Source organism: Polypterus senegalus, chromosome 7 (assembly GCF_016835505.1).
Source record: "Polypterus senegalus isolate Bchr_013 chromosome 7, ASM1683550v1, whole genome shotgun sequence".
NCBI lineage: Eukaryota > Metazoa > Chordata > Cladistia > Polypteriformes > Polypteridae > Polypterus > Polypterus senegalus.
The window spans coordinates 306,934-327,408 of record NC_053160.1 but is presented as its reverse complement, the minus strand read 5'-3'; the positions used below and the strand labels follow the sequence as shown (position 1 = coordinate 327,408).

Here is a 20,475-nt window from a genome sequence, read left to right as displayed (position 1 = left end):
TTTCAATGAATCTTAATAACTAAGAGAATACAAAGGGATTATGCTATATAACTCTGCGGGGAATATTTATAAACGGTGTGGGAGAGTTTATAAGGGTTTAAAATCTATAAAAATAACAAACAAACATATGGTTTCTACTTCGCGGATTTTCACCTATCGCGTTTTGGAATGCAACCCCCACGATTGAGGAGGGATTACTGTATTACTGATAATATTTATAAATAATAACAAAATGCAAACTACATTTGAATATTGGCAACCATACAACCTGATTAAATGGTGATGTGTGACTCAGGTGGCACACAGACTTGCAGTTACTTAATGTCTAGTTAAGGCATCGTTGGTGCTCAGCTTTCAGCTACATGTCTGTTCAAAATGGCTGAAGCTGTGCTCTTCATTGTTCATGGGGTGATTGTCTTCATCAGATCAGTAAGAAAGATGCTTCTTCATCATCACAGGTTAGCAAGAGAGATGCTGCTTCATCTGTTGGTTAGAGAGAGGGAGAGAGAATGTGGTTGAGTAAACAGATTTATGGGTTTTCTGTCCAGCTCCCTACAGCCAATAGGATGTCCTGGTACTTAAAGGCCTCTGAGACAAGCCAATTCCAAACCACCGTATCTCAGACCAATGGGTGAAATAGAACATCTTATCTTCTGAAACCCAAAGACGATGTATTAAGCTAACCTGGCTGTGTTTAGCAAAGAACTACTCACTCCTCAAACTGGTTAAAGACACAACCCAAATCCTGTCGTAAAGTGGCGGGAGCAAACGCGAATGCCTCTCACCAAAGTAACACTAAATGACGACATTGCCTCGCCTAGATTACAAATAGACAGACAAAACATTTATCAAGTTATATGCAAAATCTCCCATCACAACAAGCACCTTTCCCATGTGCTAAACTCTGCAGCACAGCCTCTCCAGTTGCCAGCCTTCTCACTGGGCCACAGGACAGAGCCTCATGCTTCCTTGCAAAGGCCACTGAATGTTAGTTTGTTTGACCCATCAAAAGACATGGCGGTGTTTAGCTGCTAATGACATCAAGTTGGGTTTAATCTGAGATCAAATTTTTGTAAAAGCACCGCGCCAGTAACAAGCACTGGACACCTTTTTACAATCCGTAAGAACAAAACCAACTGCCCTCATCCCTGCTCGCTTAATATTAAAAGTGACGTCTGCAACCGAGTCGAAACGTCTTTCTAAACTGCGAGCTTTTCCTAAATAGCCAATGCTGGTGTCCAGAGGAAATGAATTCTTTCTAGTCAGCATACAGGTGAGTAGTGGAGCTGCTCGTGTCAGGTTGGTTGCAGGTTCCTGTCAGAGCTGATTTGACTTGAGCACATCTCGATCTGAATTCTCATCTTCATCTTGTTAATGCTGCCTTCATCTTCATTGTCCAACTCTTGGATTTCGAACAGCCCACCTCCTAACTCCTGCTGCATCACCTTGTAAATGATTTTTCTGGACACGGCATGTAAGGGAAGAACACAATCCGAAGCACTCGTGAGGCGATGTCAGGTGAGACAGAGAGACAGCCAGTCGCAAGCCTTTACATACTCTGATGTTAACCCCTTTAATGGTGGCCTTTTTTCAGCAGTCGCTCATCTGTCGGTAGAAATGGTTGAATCTTGCATGTCAAATATTCTAGCAAGTTTAAAATTGTTGGAAGAAAAAATGACAAACCATTAAAAAAAAAAAGTCTTGTTGGCAACAATCCAATTTCATGCCTTTATGCTGCCTTTAGTAAAAGTACTTCCCACTCAGGCTATTCATTCGACACCATTGATACTCGTTTTTTGTAGATTTAATTACACTCCAATGTCTAAGCATGGAGCCGCACCGAGTGGATCATTGTAGTCTCCGCAGCAGTAGATGGTTTACCTCCTCTGTTTGTGTGGCAGACATGCCACGTCTCTTATGGACAGGCTTTTAGTGGCAGTTGGTGAATTTAGTTCTGAGACACGATCTGCCCCGATTTTTGGTCCTCCGATTTCGGCAGGTCCTTTTGTTTGATCTTATTGTTGGTCCTATCAAAGAGCCCTGATTCAGTAGCTTCTCCGCGACTCCCCATCATCCGTCAATGTGATCTTTTTTCCAGAATGTACTCTTTCCACCCTGGATGGCCTTTCCATAGCAGTAATTTTCATTGATCAAATGATTTCCCTCTGGAATGTAACTTCCAGAAAACATTTGAACGCAGTGTTCAGAAGTTTGATTTTATACATCTTTGGAGAGACTGGTGCAGCATCACTGTAAGCTGCTTCATTATCTGTGAAATGCAGACATCTCGAGGAGAGAGAACCTCACTCATTTCCTAAGATTGGTTGTGGGGGAAAAATAACTGGTTTGAGTGGGCTTATGTATAGTCATCACTCCAAAAAACCACTTGCTTCCCTGTTGGTATCAACCCAGTCTTTGTCACGGCTTCTCCTTTTCATTTGTCAAAACTACTAATTGAATTACCACTCTGCCCAATATAAAGAAATGTCAAAGGTCCAAAACATGCTTGTAACTTTGCGCACTGCTGAGAGAGAGTGACGTGACGTGACGTTCTACCACTAAAAATACCAAAACAAAATCCTTTTCCTGTAGAAATGTTTAAAAAAAAAAAATAAATACCGTTCGGGGTTCTTTGGTCTCAAAACTACCATAACTTTGACCCAAATAAAGGATGTCTACCTCTGCCACTAGGACCACCAAGTTTATATTCAAAAACCAAACGCGAACAAAACGCGCTAGGCGGCGGCGGCGGCAGCAGCTTGCAGGGCACAGATATGAAGGAATAGACACATTCCACAAGGAGTGAAAATCTTAAGTGCGTCTATAGGCGCTCTCCCCATTTCAGCATCTTTTGGATGCGCTTCCCATTTAAAGGGGTTACACATCTGTTAAGCTGCATCACGTGGAGGAATGAGTAGCACGGATTGGTGATCACGTTAGTAACGTCCGAGAACTTGTGCGTGCTGCAGGTGAGGTGTGTCGCATCTTGAGACCCCTGCTTCAGAGACTGGTCGTTCAGCAGCGATGTTGTGTGTCCGTGCAGACACTTTTACACTCCTTGTCCTGCGAGGCGGCGTGTGTGCGCTTCACAAAGTGCCCAGGCTCTGCTGAAGGGGGACACACAGGCCCTCTCCCGCTGTCCTTTTTGTCTGTCACTTCACCAGCGTCCCCTCGGGTCTCCTTGCTAACTGTTTTTTGTGATGCTGTGCCCCATCTCTATTGTACTTGAACCACCAGGTACTGTGCCCTCTGTTGCTGTGGTGAAACTGTGTAACCTGAGTTGCCAGAGTGCGACAAGTTTATCTGGGCACGTTGTATGTTAAGTCGATGCCTGCTTGTTCTGGCCTATGCCTGCATTAAGTACCAAACAAGTCGGCTGCTCTTTGAGGTAATCAAATTGGTGGCCTGGGTACTTTGGTTCTCCACTACACGTGGTGCCTGTCCACGTATTCGTCAAAGACGAGGCCCTGCTGTACTTGTGAAGGTCTGTTGACACCACGCAATTCTAGCTATCGAGTAAGGCCTGGTGAAACAGTGCGTCATTGGATTTTGGCTCTCCATGGTGTTTTCACTTGTTAAGGTCTTATCGAAATCCAGATGATCAGTCTTGGTTTGCCATTTCATTACAGATTCATTTGTTTTTGTGCTGGATACAATATTAACATCATGCTGGACAGCATTTTCTCCTGAAATACCGTTGCCATGATCTGCCTTAATGGTCATTGAAGCTCATGAGACGCACCCCATTGTCGTGTATGCATACCCTTGAATGTGCTAGTGTGATGGTGCCCCCCCCCATCAACTGACATCTACAAGTGTGTGCCACATTCCTAACCCCTGCAGTGTGCCTCTTGTGATGGGTGGTTTGTGGCCATCCAGGGAGGTCTTCCTATTGACTTGATTAGAGAATGGCTTTAATATTTGATTTTGCAGAGGGTCTTCCCAATGTCCCCGATGAGCTGACTTCTAATTTCTTGGCATGAAAAGGGCCCTGGGGCGGGGCAGTCCAGGAGTTTCTGCCCAAAGCAGTCCCCTTTATTCATGTTGACTCACAATTGGTTTTGTTCTTTTTCCAGGTTGCCAATTTGCATGGAAGCAGAGTGGTGGACATTGTTTTTGTTGACACTGGAATGCCAGCTTCTGTGGAAGTGATTGATCTTCGTGAAATTCCTTCGCTGTACCTGCGAGACTTGATTAGCATCCCGCCACAGGTGACGTCATTGAGTGGCCTCGGAATGTGCGAGCAGGCCTCTGGTGTCCTTTGCATATTGGACCTGTGGTGCATTCGGATTCATTTAGTCCACAGCCCAGTCCAGCGCCATATTGGCCGTTTCTTTGGCAGTGCCCTTCTGTTTTCTTTGAGTCTGTCAAAATGCAGAGTTGGACCCGTGGACATGGCATTGAGGGTTTTGAGGGATGGGTGCTTTTCTGATTTTGTACATTTTTGACTCTGACGGCGGTAAAGTTAACGAATTCCGTCTTTCTGCCATACCACTGTGGACACGATGACGACATTTCTTTAGCACATTTTCATTCAGATGTTGTAGCTGAAAGCGCTTGAGATACAGAAGAGTTTCTCAGCCTTTACGTATTTGTGACCCGAGTTTTCATAAGTTTTAATTGCGCCCCACTAATGTTTTTTTTTTTTTAATGGAGCCCACTAATACCAATTTGTTCTTTTTAATTAATGATCTATCATAGATACATATTTTATTATACCTACTTATCGACATTTATTGAACTCTGTGTTTTTCTAGTATCACAATGTATTAAGTTTGTTTTGTTTCAATAGATGTATTTTTCCTTTTTGATTCCCCTTATTACTACTTTGCGCCCCCTTAGGGGGGCCCCGCCCCACAGCTATAAGGCATGAGTAACACTGCCAGGTTCTGATATGGCGATTTGACAAGCGACTTGTGTCGATAAACGAGCTGCGTCGTCCTTTCACGGTTACGTTGATAGAACAAAAGACCTTTTAGAATCCCGGGCTGCTTTCTGATCCGGAGAGCCCTTTTTTGGGATTTTTAACGTTTTAGTATACATTAAATATACAGATTGGCCACTTGGGCACATCAGAATGTCCCTAAATCTCAATGAGTTCGAACTCTTTGGAGAATGTGCTCCTTGACCTCATTAGTTTGTTTTTATTACATTTTCAAAGAATGTGAAGATACTAAGAAGGTTTGTTGTAAAAGTCGTCTTCACCGGTAAAGATTGCACTATTAAATATTCAGTGACATTTGATGGCAAGGTCACTAGCTGGGAATGCTTACGTAGTGCCGCTTCATGACTGGTGGTGGGAGCGTTAGCTGGACTGGGGGTCACTCATACAGTATGCCGTTTACAGTGGCCTTGCTGTGCCACCCTGTTCAGCCACTTCTCATAGTGGACATCTGGACAAGCAGTGCATGTTGATCTTCTGGGTACCCACTCCTATTTACTGTATGTGTATTGTTCAGCTGCTTTACCTCACTTGACACATTCAAATTTAAAAAGTAAAGTCGTGGCTTGATCTCGGAGTGCACTGATAACCGGACTCTCCTTCATCTTACAGGCTGTGAAGTGCTGCCTGGCAGAACTGTGCGCTGTGGGCTCATGGACGCCGGATGCTGTGCTCTGGCTTAGGCAGGCTGTGTTGAACTGCGCCGATTGCAGTGTCAAGGTAAAATGGACTGTTGTCCTCTGCTGCTCTTTCGTAATGATGATGAAGGTGGTCTTCCGTTTTACGGGTCTTTGTAAACCACACAGTGTCATCCTGACTGCACATCTGATTGGACGCGTGTGTATATGGAGTGAGGCATCACAAGGGAGCCGAAGCAGCTTTGGCAAAGCCGATGCCCCTTTGGCTGGTCACCTCCGTCATATGTTTGTGCAGACCCCTGATGTTCAGTTCTCTTACTATTCTTAACAATAGAATTACTGAAGCATCTACAGCTTCAGGTGGAAGCTCCTGTTATGGTTCTGCCGTTGTCCAGAGACGGTTTCATAAGCTTTATGACCTTCATCTCGGAAAGTCTCTCGCGTGGGAAGACTGGGGACTTTTCCTGAATAAGATCAGACACAGGTGTGTAGGGTACAACGGGAGCTTCCACCTGCAGCTGAAGTCACTTCAGTACACCCATACTGTGTCAGCGTGCCCGCATCGATCAAGCGCAGGAACCGCTGCAGTCTACTTGTGACTTTACGCTGTAGGAAGATGAGAACATTCGGCCTGGCTTTTATATAAGGAACAGAAATGTTATGTAGAGACCATCACAACTGGGTAGACTGACTGGCAAGATGATGCCCGACCTCTTGGTGCATCCACACGGTGCCATCTTTTGACCTTTATGCCTGGTGCAGCTGCAGCGTTCTTATGTGAGTGGACGTTTCTTGCAAGGAGAGCCTCTGTTATAGCTCGCCTTTATTTGAAAACCGCAGTGTCAGGTCAGGGCGAGCGTGAGCACGACAAAATAAAACTGAATAAAAACGCCAACCTTTACAAATACCGGATATTTATGGCAGCTGTTACAGACTCGAATCAAATGTGTGTTTTTATTGCATAATAATAAGAGCAGCTCACTACTCAAAACGTTTATTCTGGGACATGGACTCAAACCAGCGACCTTGTGAATAGAAGTCAGCCTCTTGCCACTTGCTTGCAAAAGTCAAGACAACGACGTACACTAACCTGATTTTATATTCTTGAATAAAAGCGCGCTTGTTCTGTTCTATTTATACCTTTTGTGAAAGTGCTTATTTGATATTTGGACTTCAGTCTTCACACATTCTACACTTCATGTCAGCTTTGTCTTTTAGTACTAAAATATGGGGGGGAAGGTGTCTCGTATGTGTTCAACATTTGTCATCCCACACTTACGTAGATCTTTGTAGACACGGAACACACGTGAAATGCATCTGTTCCAAATAACGATATGTTTTTTTAGCCTATACAGTCCTAGGTACTGACAAACGAGGCTTGAGCTGGGAGAGGTGTTTGCCGTTTCTGCGGCAGTGGGAGGGATGGGCTTATCGACAGATTTGCAAGACAAAAGACGCTGATGGAGCGGTGCGAGTTGATTTAAGGTGGTCTGGATTTACGATTTTTTCCGTAAGCTTTGGTAATTCTAGTGTTAAGGACCCTGCGGTAGCTTATTGTCGAGATGCCAGAGGGCTGTACCAGTTCACCCCTTAAAATGTGTCATAAAGTAAAAAAAAAAAAAAATCTTGTTCATGTTCACAAAGAACAGTTAGATCACGTTTTACCAAGAGGGCTACACGTTTATGGGCACATCCTATAAGATGGTGCAGCAGCATTTGGAAGGGGTAAAGAGTGGGTAGCTCGGTCCTGCCTGGGCAAAGAAATCTGCTGCTGTGGTGAGCGCTAATGGAGCGCCCATAATCTGTTACGACCCCTCCAGTGTATCGTTCGGTTTTGGGTTACAGCTTGCCATAAATGGTGGAATGACGGCCCCGTTTGTCTGTTTCAGGTGGCCAGACGCGATGAGCTCTTGGGGCTGCTGCATATTCATTTGTTTACATCCGTGAACTTTTACAAGACTGGGCAGAGCATCAACATGAGGATGGCACAGTCAGAGTTGTGGCAGCACCAAAAGGATGTGCTGTTGAGCAGCTGCCCGCGCAGGCCCTTGAGTGGGGAAGGCTCTGGGCCCCAGACGCATGGGGACTCCAAATGGAGCAGCGACCTCCAGATGCCTCTGCTGCAGTTGCCCCCAGCCGGACAGAACATGGATGTGTTTATTTCGCTGGCTTGCCATCCTGGACACTTTGTTCTGCAGCTCTGGCAGGAGCTTTACAAGCTGGATGTTCTTCTTGGAGAAATGATCCTCTATTACAATAAGCTGGAGGAGCACCGTGCACCAATTGTGCAGAACCAGATATACGCTGCCAAGGTGGACAACAAGTAAGTGTGCTCCTTTTGAGTCCATGTCCAGTGTGACTTGCTTTGCTGCATTTTGGGGACGTTTTATTTCACAGGATAGTTTCTGGGTAATTTTGGTCTGCTCTTGTCTTTTAGAAGTGTGGTGCCAGGTGAGCTCACCTCGCCAAGAGCTTGTCTCCCATCTCCAGGTGTCTCAGTAAACATGTTTTCCTTTGCAGGTGGCAACGTGTGCTGGTCAAGGGGGTGCTGAAGACTGGACTGGTGTCTGTTTATGAGCTGGACTATGGCCGATACGAATTGGTCAGCTGTGCTCATGTCCATCCCTTGATTGAGGAGTTTCGTCAACTGCCTTTTCAGGCTGTCCGTGCTGAACTAGCAGGTGAGGTGTGTGTGTGTGTGTGTGTGTGTGTGTGTGTATGAGACGTGACACAATTGGCTACATGGTTATCAGTGTCTTGACTCCCAGTATACGCTACATAGCCACAGTATGTCTGCCAATGAAGTTTTAATATGACGAATGCATGGTGAAGTTGGCACCACAAGCCATTTGAAATGTGGGGCAATACATGCTGCTTAGCGCCACACAGTGGTAGGGAAAAAATAAGCAAACGGGCATTATGTTGTGACTTAACAGGTGGTCTCCAGAGACCAAGAATTAAGCGCCTCTTACAGTGAGCCGTGTCGTGACACAGCAGTCAGAATTGTGCAAAATACAGCAAAGGGCCGATTGATTAAGGCTTTAGACCCCATTGCTGGGATTTTCAAGTCCATTCTAAATGAGCACATCACACCAGCTTCAGCGTCATTACATTGGTTACCTGTCTTAGATTTTCTTTGTTAGTTAATATCTTGCTGCTGCATTCTGAACTAATTGCAGTGGATTGTGGTCTGTCTTAGGCAGTCCTGTAATGCACTCCTAACAGGAATCCAGTCGGCTAAAAACAAGTCTTGTAAAGTTATCCAGTCTAATATTTGCTCTGTTCCTTAAGTGAAAAACTGCAGTCCTACTAATCTGGGTTTAAAGTTTAGGTCTGAGTCAAGGGTTTACCCCTAAAGTCTTTACCTGCACCTTGACTTAAGCTTAAAGGATCAAGTTTACTTCTAAAACCCTCGCTGTATCTCCAAGACTTCGGTTTTCTCCCAATTTGAGAAAATCTCTTCTCGTCTAAAGGGAAATACTGCTAAGACACTTCATCAGAGGCGAGAGCATCGGGATCGTCAGGCGCTGAAGAGACGTAAAGCGACGTGTCATCTGTAAAGCTTTGGTGGCTCACCTTGTGTCGTGAGATTATCGGTCCGGATGGAAGCACATTTAGAAAAAAAACGCAGACCCAGAATGTGGACCACCATAGACCGTGGCCGGGGTCTCCAAAGTGCAATCGCCACCGCTAAACGGAGTTTTCTACTTGTTAAATACGACAGAAACCGGTTTAAGATGTTGCCAGAACAGCCCACCCGTTGTCAATGGCAGTGATTTTTCAACTGCTGTGCCACAAGATTTATTTATATAAAAAAAATATATTTTTACAACAAATTAAAGACTACTTTTGCATTGTATTTCTTTAAAGAAGTCTACAGTGGACATTTTATTTAATGTTCTAGGATTTTAATAATCTACCAAATGTGAAATAGAAAGCAATACATTTCATGCATTTCCATGTCTCGACTTGTTAATTTGGATAATCAATTTATATGAACATCAATAAGTTTGCATGCTCACTGTGCTGTGTAATTTGAATGAACGTATCTTATTGTCAGTCTAGTCGTCTTATTTATCCCCCCACTATATTGCAGCGGACTTTGATCACGCATACCCTTTATCATTATTATTATTATTAACTCTTTCTTTATAAAGAGCTTTTCTCACTACAGAAAGCATGCTGGGAGGACTCGGGACACAAGCCTGTGGTCACCTTACTGTGAGGAGGCTGCACTCGGGTTTAGCCAGCGCAGTTTCTGTACTGTGGGGTCTCCTAAAACCTGACGAACTTGTCCAGAATACGATGTTTGTTCAGGTAATCATTTAGCTGCATAACGACAGGCATTTATACCATTTTACTTAGTTAGGTTACATATTGGGCTAAAATTGTCGTCCTGCTCAAGAAAAATAATAATGTTGACTCCTAATTTGGCAGCTGCAGTCTTTAACACACAGAAGACCCCCGTATCTAGTGATGAGTTCACAATGTCAAGGCTGCTGTCAGTCAGCCCAACAGACTTCTTTGAAAGGCCCGTTGGCATCGGGTCAAGGGCACAGTTAGGTGGAGGGCTTCAGCCTAGAAATGTAGTATTCTACGTAGTGCTGGTGAAGTTTGGGGGTAGTAGTGCTGCACCGTATTTCTGATATCATGAACTTTAAACAAGAATGGAGCGAAAGCCTCAAGTTTCACGAGTTGATTTTAGGAGGCTTGCCATTGGGCGAGTGAGCTGGGTGTTGGAGACGATCAGTAGCTGAGAGTAAAGCTCTTGGATTTCCAGCGTGGTCATTAATGAGTTTAGTCCAGTAGGCCGAGTGCTCCTGTGGTGTTCGGTTTGCCTTCGGTATTTCAGGGTGACCATCAGTTTAGTTTTTCTGTCTGGCATGTTCTCTTTAAACCGGCCATACACCCTTTTGTCTCTTCCATGGCGTGTTAGCGCTGCAGCTCTTGTCTCTTTTTCCACTGCTAGTGTCATTAAGGTAAGCACTACAGTCGAACTCATTGCTTACAATATTGGCAGACATTGACGCTGCGGATGTACTGTATCAGAATAGCGTGTGTGGTTTTTAAATGCACTTGTCATTAGTTGTTGTTCCCAGTTTTTCTTCTTTAAATATCGTGGCCTACCAATAATACCCGTGACCTGCCTCCTTTTGCGATGACAGAGTTTAGTGTGTCCTCCCTTCTGTCTGGGGTGGCTGACATGCTGATTCAGATCAAAGCAGTGCCGGACATTCATGGATTTTCTGCCTTTTGGTTCACACTGGCTATCCACGTGAAAACTGAAGTCCTTTACAATTACTGTCTAATAAATATGACAGATTCCGAAGTCTGAGAAATCCTCAATAAAGGACGCATTGCATTTAGGAGGTCTGTAAACGGTTAAGAATGATGACCGGAACACACCTGAATTACCAAAAGGTACCAAAAGCGTCGTCTTTACGGTTTTAATCGGCTCAAGTCAATACTCAACTGAACCGCCATCTTATTTTGCCTTCATGAACCAAATGAACAAATCGGTGATTTGCAGGCCCTACTTCAGTTAACGCTGCTGCACCATCAGAGCCGAGTTGCGCTTCACTTGATGTAAAAGTCGATTTTCTATCACTGACAAGTTCATAAATGTAAAGTTTGTCTTGTTGATGGTCTGATATTTAGTGAAAGAGCAGAGCCAATCAGTGTAACGACATGTTGAAACGGTAATTGACTTACTCGCGTTAATGCCGCTTTGTGTGGATTTTAATTTCATTCCGTTGTAGTTTAATATAATGCACATCCATGGGTGAAATGGTAAGTAAATTATTTGCATTTACACCACTTTGTCCACATTTTTTAGTTAAGTGATGGTTGGTTAATCGAATACGGACACCCTGAACGCCTAGAGGTAAACTCCTTACAAAATGACCCCATCCTGACATGGCATCATAGTAAACCTCATTAAATGACGTAGTCGGGAGAGATGGATTACCTTTGAGATGTTGGCAGAGAGGCCCCAGACTCGGTTGACAGCGTTCAAGTGCAGCCCATTTCATGTCAAACGCCGTCTTTCCCAGAAGAGATCCCATTGTCCTCGAACCCAACGGTTTGTGTCCTGCAGAAGCCTCTCAGCCAGTTCATGGAGACTGTAGGCTCCATCCGACCTTCGGACTAACGGGAGAGGACCTGAAATGAGGGGTCCTCTCTGTTGTGGCTTTAGGACCTCTGACTGGCTATCGCACGTCATTTAGTCCTGCATGGAGGACAATGGTTCCCACTGTCTTGTCCTTGTGCCTTTCCAGGACTGTCGACTGTCCCAGAATGTTTGAGTCCTTGAAGCAGGTGACCCAGAGTCCAACTTGGAGTAGATTAGTGACCAGGGGGGCCTGTTTGGCCGCACTGTCTAGTGGAGAAGGTGATTGTGTGGGTTGACAATGATACACTTCCAGTGTCGCAGGTTAATATGGTCGAGGATATTAATGTGGACTGGTCTGGTCTTGTCAAGGGGATCCCAGCTTCTTAAAGACTAAGCAAGTATTTGGTTTCTTGCATTTCTGTGGTGTTTGGTGGCTGGACTATAGCCCTCCTTTTGAAAGCCCCAAATCATTCAGTTTTTGGCATTTTGGACGTGAATTCCAGGCAGAGGTTTGAATGCAGGAGACCACGTTCTTAATAGCAGGCCTCCATTTTTAGAGTTCAATTCCTTCAATTAAAAGCACAACTTCATCTGTCAAAGTCAAGTGTTACTCGCACACAGCCGTGCAAGCCGCAGTTTCATTGTTCAGACTCCATTATGTGGAGCAGATGGCATCAAACACTGCTTGCCACTGCCAGGCGGGCTCAATATGATGTCTGCTGCTGACGTGGGCAGATTGTCTTACGTTTGTTTAGCTGGGACATTGCGCCCTTGATTACAGATGTGAAGGGTTGGGGAGCATTTCACAGAAAGTCTGCGAGAAACCAAGTGGGCATAAAAAAAATCAACATCTGTAGGACTGGACAGCTGTCTTTGCTGGAATCCCGGGTGGCATAGCAAGTCATCACCAGGAATGTTTGATTTGCCCTAAAAACAAATGAAGGTTAGGACCAGCTTGGTTTGTTTTTTCATCAAATGAGGACTCGTAAAAGATGGAACGGGTTTTTGGTTTGATCAGCTGTTTGAGCCGAAAACACCGTTTTAATTTAATTTAAATTCAATAATTATGGTCACCAGCACTGGAAATTGGCATTGCTTTGTTCTGTCATTTCTAATTCTTTTGAAGTAAAAATGTGTCCTGGTGATACGGAGGCTGAAAGTGTCATTCACCTGGAGAAGAGGTGGCAGGAAGGCAAGCCAGTGGGGACAGTGCGATGTCCTGGGCAACGATCTGCCAGGGAGCCTGGTGTTCATTCACCTACCTGAAGGTGGTTGCGGACCATGTACAGTACATCCCTTCACTGCAGTGATATTCCCTGATGGCAGTGTCCTTTTTCTGAAAAAAATGCGCCATGCACACTGCAAACATTATTCAGGAATGGTATTAGAAACCTGAGGTGTTGACTTGGCCACAGTGCCCAGATCTCAGTGTGATGGAGCATACTGGACAATTGAGTCTGACCTATGGACCTCCCAACTTACAGTATAGGACTTGAAAGATCTGCTGCCAACGGCTCTTTTGGTGGCCCGAGGGCAGGTGGCTTTATTGGGTAAGTGGTGCGAGTGTATCCTTGGCTCAGAAAGGCTCGTTATTTCAGAGGTCACACTTCAAAGCCACAGAGCCAGTAAGGGCCATCAGCGGTCCTTGGAGTTTTATCGAGTTTGCCTTGTAAATGGCTGTGCTGTTGACCACCAGTTCAAGATTTCCACTTTACAGGTAAGCTTTATGTACAGATGAAGAGATCCCCCATTAGTGCACCGAATGTCCATTAAAATGTTGGGCCTAATCAGGTGGCACAGTGGTCTGCCATGTGATTGGGGACGGGAGCTCCATTTGAGGTAGTGGTGCTGATCTTGATAAGTAAGTCGTCTGCGTGTTCGGTTTTGAGATGTCGGACTGAGTGCCTCGGACCTCTGCGGCCTGACGAGCGGCTCAAGTCCTGGTGCGCCTCCATTGGAGTGAGCAGGTAGTGGAGGAGTTGACTATTGCTGCTGTTTCTTTTTAGGAGTGAAGAACACTCAGTGGTCCGAGGAAGCTGGGATTTTTTTCAGACAGCATGTTGAGAAAAGGGCCCTCGTAGCGCAAATCCAAACCGTTCACGATGGTCACCACTCCTGGGACAGGCGGCTGCAGGTCTATTTGGTGGACACCTCGGAAGAAGACGCTGACATCTGGATTCATAAAATCATGTCGGCCTTCACTGAAGCGCGGAGCCTTGCAGGAGACGAGGCTCTCTAGTTCCTTGGTAGCCTTCATTTGCACGCGTTTAGTGCTTTTTGTTCTTCCCGGCAGGCCAGTGATGGGAATAAAACGCGTTCTCTCTGTCTCTCATTCTTTTCTTTTTCCAGTTCCATCTCTATTGTCTGTGGTCATTGTCTCAGATCTCTGACTTGTTTGTTTTGCTGTTGTTCCTTCACGTATGGTGGCTGATTTTTCAGACTTGCTCTACTTGGCCGTGTTGCTTTTTTTTTCCCCCCCAGACAATTCATTGTATTTATTTACTGTACATTTTATTTCAGGTACTGTTGACTCTTGTAAGGCACTATAAAGGTGGTCGTTTGGTTTTTATATGAGAAATTCAGGTGCGTGTAAGTGTTTGTCATTTTTAGCCAGCCATCTGTTTTCTGAGCCACTTTATTACTGAATTGGCGTGAGATGTCATTAAATGGGTAAGAATTGGTGGATGGAAGGACGAATGAAATCCTCAGTCATGAGTGCAGAGAGATGGTGTGCACCCCCAAGGTGGCACGAGAGGAGATTCCAGACCCGACAAGTAGAAATACTTGGGTTACGGTCACAAGGGGTAAGGTATAGGGTGCACACTGTCTGGGGGCATCAACCCCAGATAATTAGAAGTGTCAAACTGTTATGTCCTTGCTGGGTGGTAGGCAGGGATGAGGAGCCCCAGCTGGCCACCACAAAAAGAGAGGTAGTGACAGTTGGGGACAAGGTCATTAGGGGGATTGAAGTGCAGGTGTGCTCCAGAGAGTGAGTCTCACACGGTGTGTTGCCTTCCAGGACCTCGGGTGCGGGACCTCCTTGATAGGGTGGATAGGCTCTTGGCCACAGCAGCAGTGGATCCAGTTGTCATTGTCCACGTTGGAACAAATTACATACATAAGGGTGGTCTGCCAGTTCTGCGCTCCAAATTCAAAGAGTTAGGTACCAAGCTGAGGAGCAGAACTGACAAGGTAGTCTCCTCCAAAGTTCTGCCTGTGCCACGCGCCAGTCCAGGTAAGATTGAGGAGATTAGAAGGCTTAACGTGTGCCTCAAATCTTGGTGCAGGGTAGAAGGGTACAGGTTAATGGGGCATTGGGACTCCTTTTGGAACAGATGGGACCTGTTAGACCGTGACGGGTTACATCTGAACTGGAGGGGCACCAATGTATTGGAGGGGCCTACGAGTAGACTAGTCGAGGATTGGGGGGCAGGGAGTTTAGGATAAGCCAGGTTTAGATCTGAACATGGAAGAACAAACAATGGTGTAGAAATAAAAATGAATAGGAATGGAAATTCTAAGAAAACACGTAAATGTAGGATTAACACATTAAAACTAACTTGACTTAATGCTAGAATATCAAAAAATAAGGTAAGTGAGCTGGAGTCGTATGTAGCAGAGCAGAATTATGATATTCTAGCAATAATGGAAACCTGGCTAAATAACAAAGATGGGGATGAGTGTAACATAGAGGGATACACATTTTTAGGAAGGATAGACAGAACAGAAAAGGAGGTGGGGTTGCTGTTTATGCCAAACAGAGTTTAAATGTAAGTCATCTTCAGTTGGATGATGAGCCCCATCTTAGTGAGGACATGTGGCTTCACCTGGAAAATATTAGGGAAAGAGGTCTTATTTTAGGAGTGTGTTATAGACCACCCAATTCAGACAGTAATTTCAACACACATCTTTTAGTAATATCAAAAGGCAAGTTTACAGGGGATATTATAGTCATGGGGACTTTAATTATCCAAATATTAACTGGGATAACCTTACAGATGGAGGAGCACAAGAGCAGGAGTTTTAGAAGTAATCAGCGACTGTTTTTAACACAGCATGTTAAAGAGCCAACACGGGGTGAAGCCTGACTGGATTTAGTATTCTGTAATAATCAGGATAGAATTGAGGGTGTAGAGGTGATTGAACCACTAGGGTCAAGTGACCATAATGTAATACAATTCTCAGTATTTTGTAAGAGTGCAGATGCAAAGACTAAAATTGTTAAGTTGAACTTTGGTAGGGCTAATTTTGAGCAGATGTGACAAAGTCTAAGTAGGATAGACTGGGATAAGACAGTCGAGGAGCAGTGGAGCAGGTTTAGAAATGGAATGCAGGACAGATACGGACCTAACTTTGGAATTAATAGGAAACTAAAAAAACTCCACGATGGATTAATAAAGATTTAAAAAGAAGTTGCAAAGGAAAAACTGCTGTATAAGGCATATAAGACTAATGACTGCAAAGTGAATCGTAGAGCGTATGAGAACATGAGGGCAACCATTAAGAAGGATATCAGAGAGGCTAAAAGACAGTTGGAGAGGAATAGAGCAGATAAGGAGAAGACCCCAAGAGATTCTTTCAGTAATAGTAAAAAGAACAGTTAAGGAGGAGGTCAAGTTCATCAGGAATAGTAAAGTGGAATTAAAAGATACAGACAATGAAATAGCAGATGCCCTAAACTTACATTTTTCTGAGGTGTTTACAAGTGAGCCAGTGGATAACCTCAGAGAGGTAACAGGGACTACTAAGGAGGTGCTGAGGGATTTGGAAATTGAAGAGAGAAGAGCTGCTCAGATTAAATAAGATGAAATCAAACAAATCACCAGGCCCAGATAATATTTATCCTCGTGTTCTTAAGGAGGCTAGTGAGTACAGATATAAACCCTTGACACATATTTTTAGGAAGTCACTGGCACTGGAGAGATTCCAAAGGACTGGAAAATGGCAAATATCATCCCATTATATAAAAAGGGTGACAGGGCAGATCCAAGCAACTATAGGCCAGTAAGCTTAACATGAAACATCACAGGAAAATTAATGGAAGGAATTATTAAGGATAAGATTGAGCAACACATGACAAGGACAGGACAGTCAGCATGGGTTCAGAAGAGGGAGGTCGTGTTTTACTAACATGTTGGAATTCTATGAGGAGGCAACAAAAGGATACGATCAAAGTGGAGCTTATGATATTATTTATCTGGACTTTCAGAAAGCATTTGATAAGGTGCCACATGAGAGGTTGGGCATCAAGTTAAAAGAAGTGGCAGTTCAGGGTGATGTTTTTAGGTGGGTGCAGAATTGGCAGGAAGTAGAGGGTGACGGTGCGAGGAACCTCCTCAGAACTGGCCGATGTTAAGAGTGGTGACCAGCAGGGGCCGCTGCTATTCTTAATATTTATAAATGATTTAGATAGGAATATAAGTAACAAGCTGGTGAAGTTTGCTGATGATACCAAGATAGGTGGATTAGCAGATAATTTGGAATCGCTTATATCACAGGGCAGCACGGTGACGCAGTGGGTAGCGCTGCTATCTCGCAGTAAGGAGATCCGTCTGGGTTCGCTTCCCAGGTCCTCCCTGCGTGGAGTTTGCATGTTCTCCCCGTGTCTGCGTGGGTTTCCCCCCCTCAATCTATAGACATGCAGGTTAGGTGGATTGGCGATTCTGAATTGGTCAGCCCTAGTTTGTGTGTCCTGCGGTGGGTTGGCACCCTGCCCGGGATTGGTTCCTGCCTTGTGCCCTGTATTGGGTGGGATTGGCTCCAGCAGACCCCCATGACCCTGTGTTTGGATTCAGCGGGTTAGAAAATGGATGGATATATCATCACAGAAGGACTTGGACAGCAGACAGGCTTGGGCAGATTTGTGGACGATGAAATTTAATGTCCGTAAATGTAAAGAATTACAGGTAGGAAGTAAAAATGTGAGGTTTGAATACACAATAGGGGGTCTGAAAATCGAGAGTCCACTTTATGTGAAGGATTTAGGAGTCGCAGTGGACACTAAGCTATCAACTACCAGTCAGTGTTCAGAAGCCATTAAGAAGGCTAACAGACTGTCAGGTTATATAGTGCCTTGATGTGTGGAGTACAAGTCACAGGAGGTTCTGCTCAACCTTTATAACACACTGGTGAGGTCTCGTCTGGAGTCCTGGGTGAAGTTTTGGTCTCCATAAAGACATAGCAGCACAAGAGAAGGTCCAGAGAAGAGCGACTAGGCTGATTCAGGGCTACAGGGGATGAGTGATGAGAGAAGAAGAGCTGAGCCTTCACAGTTTAAGAAGATTAAGAGGAGACCTGATTGAAGTGTTTAAAATATGAAGAGAGTCAGTCCGGTGGATCAAGACTCGTATTTTAAAATGAGTTCATCAACAACACAGGGACACAGCTGGACACTTGTGAAGGGTGAACTTCACACAAACATTAGGAAGTTTTTCTTTACACAAAGAACGAGACACTTGGAGTAAGCGACCAGTTAGTGTGGTGGACAGGAGGACTTCTGGGACTTTCAGAACTCGACTTGAGACTGGAGAGGACTGGCGAGGGTTGTTGGGCTGAATGGCCTGTTCTCGTCCAGAGTATTTGAATGGTCTATAAAGTCTGGTCCTTCCACTCGCCTCGCCCATAAGCGCCACCCATCACAGTGCCAGGCCAGGGTGGTCTGACAGACGGTCGCTCTGCTGAATGGCAGTGTCCACACCGGAGGAGCTCACTCTTAGTGTTTCGTCATTTAGGGTGACCCTGTTTCCGCTCTTGGCACTGGACGTGGTCAGCCTCTTATGTTTCTGCTCCTCATGTCGCGTTGGACGGAGTGATAAACGGACAGCAGCAGGACCGTCACATTTAGTGACGCATTTCTGATCTGACGACCAAAATGCCTCAACGTAGAGCAAGTGACGCAGACCCCCGGGGAGCTGACGCAGCAGTGCATTGTGGGTCATTTTCAGTCTAGCGTGGCTGATGACTGGAGTAGTCAAACGAGCAGCATGCCCACCTCAGTATGGCTGCTTTATCAAAGGAAAGGGGTGAGTGACTTGTGCCAAGTGCTGCCGCCAGTCATGAACCAGTTTTCAATCCCCACTTAAACTGAGACCCCCATATAAAGACTGTTGGCCACTGGCCTTTCTTGGCTCCTGCTGGCACCAAACTTGGCTTTGGACTGGTCACAGGGACGTGAGGTGGTCAGCCCTCAGTGTTGGCATCAAGTTCTTGGCAGCTGTGTGTGTGGTGAAGGGAGCTTCAGGTTAAAGTTCAAAGGTCACCCCTTTTATTAGCGGTTGACTTGCTGGTTTACGAAGGGCGACTCCCTGACCGCCAGTCCATTAGCCAAAGTGGTGGGTGGCAGCACTGGTCTGAGCCAAAGAGTGGGGAGGTGAACTGGTGAATCGTGTGTGCCCAGTGATTAGCTGGCATCCTGTCCAGGGGCTCACTCCTGCCTGTGCCCCTCCCCAACCCTCAGCGACAGGCTCTTCGTCACCAGGGGTCACTTCAGCGGTGCTCGAGTGGCACTCTGGGCAAACCTACGTCACACTGACAGGGTATTAAAGTGACGGCCGTCATGTTGAACGCTCAGACTTTCAAATCCACGCTATACCTACATCTGCCATCTTAAGATAGGAAGGTGCTCGTGTGCCACAAATGAATCCAGGGCTTTGTGCCATCTCCCTCTAATGGCGCTTATGCGCTGTGATGGGACGGCCACACTTCAGGGGTGCGGTGACTCAAACTTTACCATCAGTGCGTCATAAGGGGGGCCTCACCTGTAAGAGTCGTCTGTCGAAACGCACGAAAGTCGGGATTTGTGAAACGAGCCACTTGATGTCACGGCAAGTTTCAGTCCTCTGCGTTGGGGTTGGCATGGTGATGGCTTAAGGTGGCAGGAGGATAATGACGTGACATTCTGGAATGGATTTTAATTGACGCGTCGTCTTCAGCACACGCGTTTAGTGAGCGGCCCACCGCCCTGTTCCACGTGAGTTGGCAGTCGGCCCCCCATACCGCACAAATGGCAGGTTTTGGGGGTGGTGGGCATTTTTGGGCTCCTCTTGGAGTTGTGTACTGAATTGGATCCGAAGTTACGGGGGTGCATCACCGCTGTGCCATGATGGGCTTCAACAGAATAAAGGCCGGACATCCGAATGGGACCACCGGGCCTCGGCGTTGTCCTCGCCAACACCATGAAGTCCACATGAGCCTTGGATGAGCGAAACCTGTGGCGACTCTGAGCCTGGCAGCTTTGTGTTTAAATCGCGACCTCTGGGTAAGACAGGGCCTGGCATTGTGTGTTTGGGGGTCAACAAGTCTACAGTGTCAGGCACAGGTGCCCATCAGATGGGCAGTACTGGCCAGAATGACAACGCTGTGCCAGTCATCCCAATCGAGGCACCACTGTGGGCCTGGCGGTCCCTCTGATGGGTGGCATCTGTCCTGAGTGCCATCTCTGGCTGCCCCCCACGCCAATCCACAGTTGCCAATTTGAGGGTGGGACTGTCCTTCAATGATGTGCAGGGTCATCTAGCAGGTGCCCCCCCCATCTTTGCCAGATGGCACTACAGCAGTCCAAAGTGGACCCCTGCTGCCTGTTTTGTTCAGCTCACCGACTTGTCACGGAGGTCCGGTCACATCTGCCGTCACGTCTCCCTTGGGTGTCCCCCACTTTGCAGATGTGTTCGTGTACCTGATGTGACCATAGACACGTACAGTTTGAGGCCACATTCATGTCAGCGCGCGTGGCAAAGTGCCATTTCAACTCAAACGGGGAGACGTGAAGAAGCCAATACCGTTTA

The 20,475-nt window shown here is 45.8% G+C and overlaps 1 protein-coding gene across 2 annotated transcripts in view; it reads left to right on the top strand.

Annotated features, from left to right (window-relative positions):
* LOC120532256 (tudor domain-containing protein 7B-like) overlaps positions 1 to 14,270 on the top strand; it is a 65,354-nt gene extending 51,084 nt beyond the window's left edge. The window contains exons 13-17 of one of the 2 annotated variants that reach the window (XM_039758114.1): positions 4,077 to 4,211; positions 5,555 to 5,662; positions 7,470 to 7,903; positions 8,101 to 8,261; positions 13,699 to 14,270. In XM_039758114.1, coding sequence (XP_039614048.1) covers positions 4,077 to 4,211; positions 5,555 to 5,662; positions 7,470 to 7,903; positions 8,101 to 8,261; positions 13,699 to 13,931 — 1,071 coding nt within the window. In that variant the 3' untranslated portion in view covers positions 13,932 to 14,270. Of the gene's footprint in view, positions 1 to 4,076; positions 4,212 to 5,554; positions 5,663 to 7,469; positions 7,904 to 8,100; positions 8,262 to 9,053; positions 9,354 to 13,698 lie in introns of those variants that run through there. The other variant, XM_039758115.1, reaches the window with a different exon arrangement.
* The last annotated feature ends 6,205 nt before the right edge of the window (positions 14,271 to 20,475 follow it).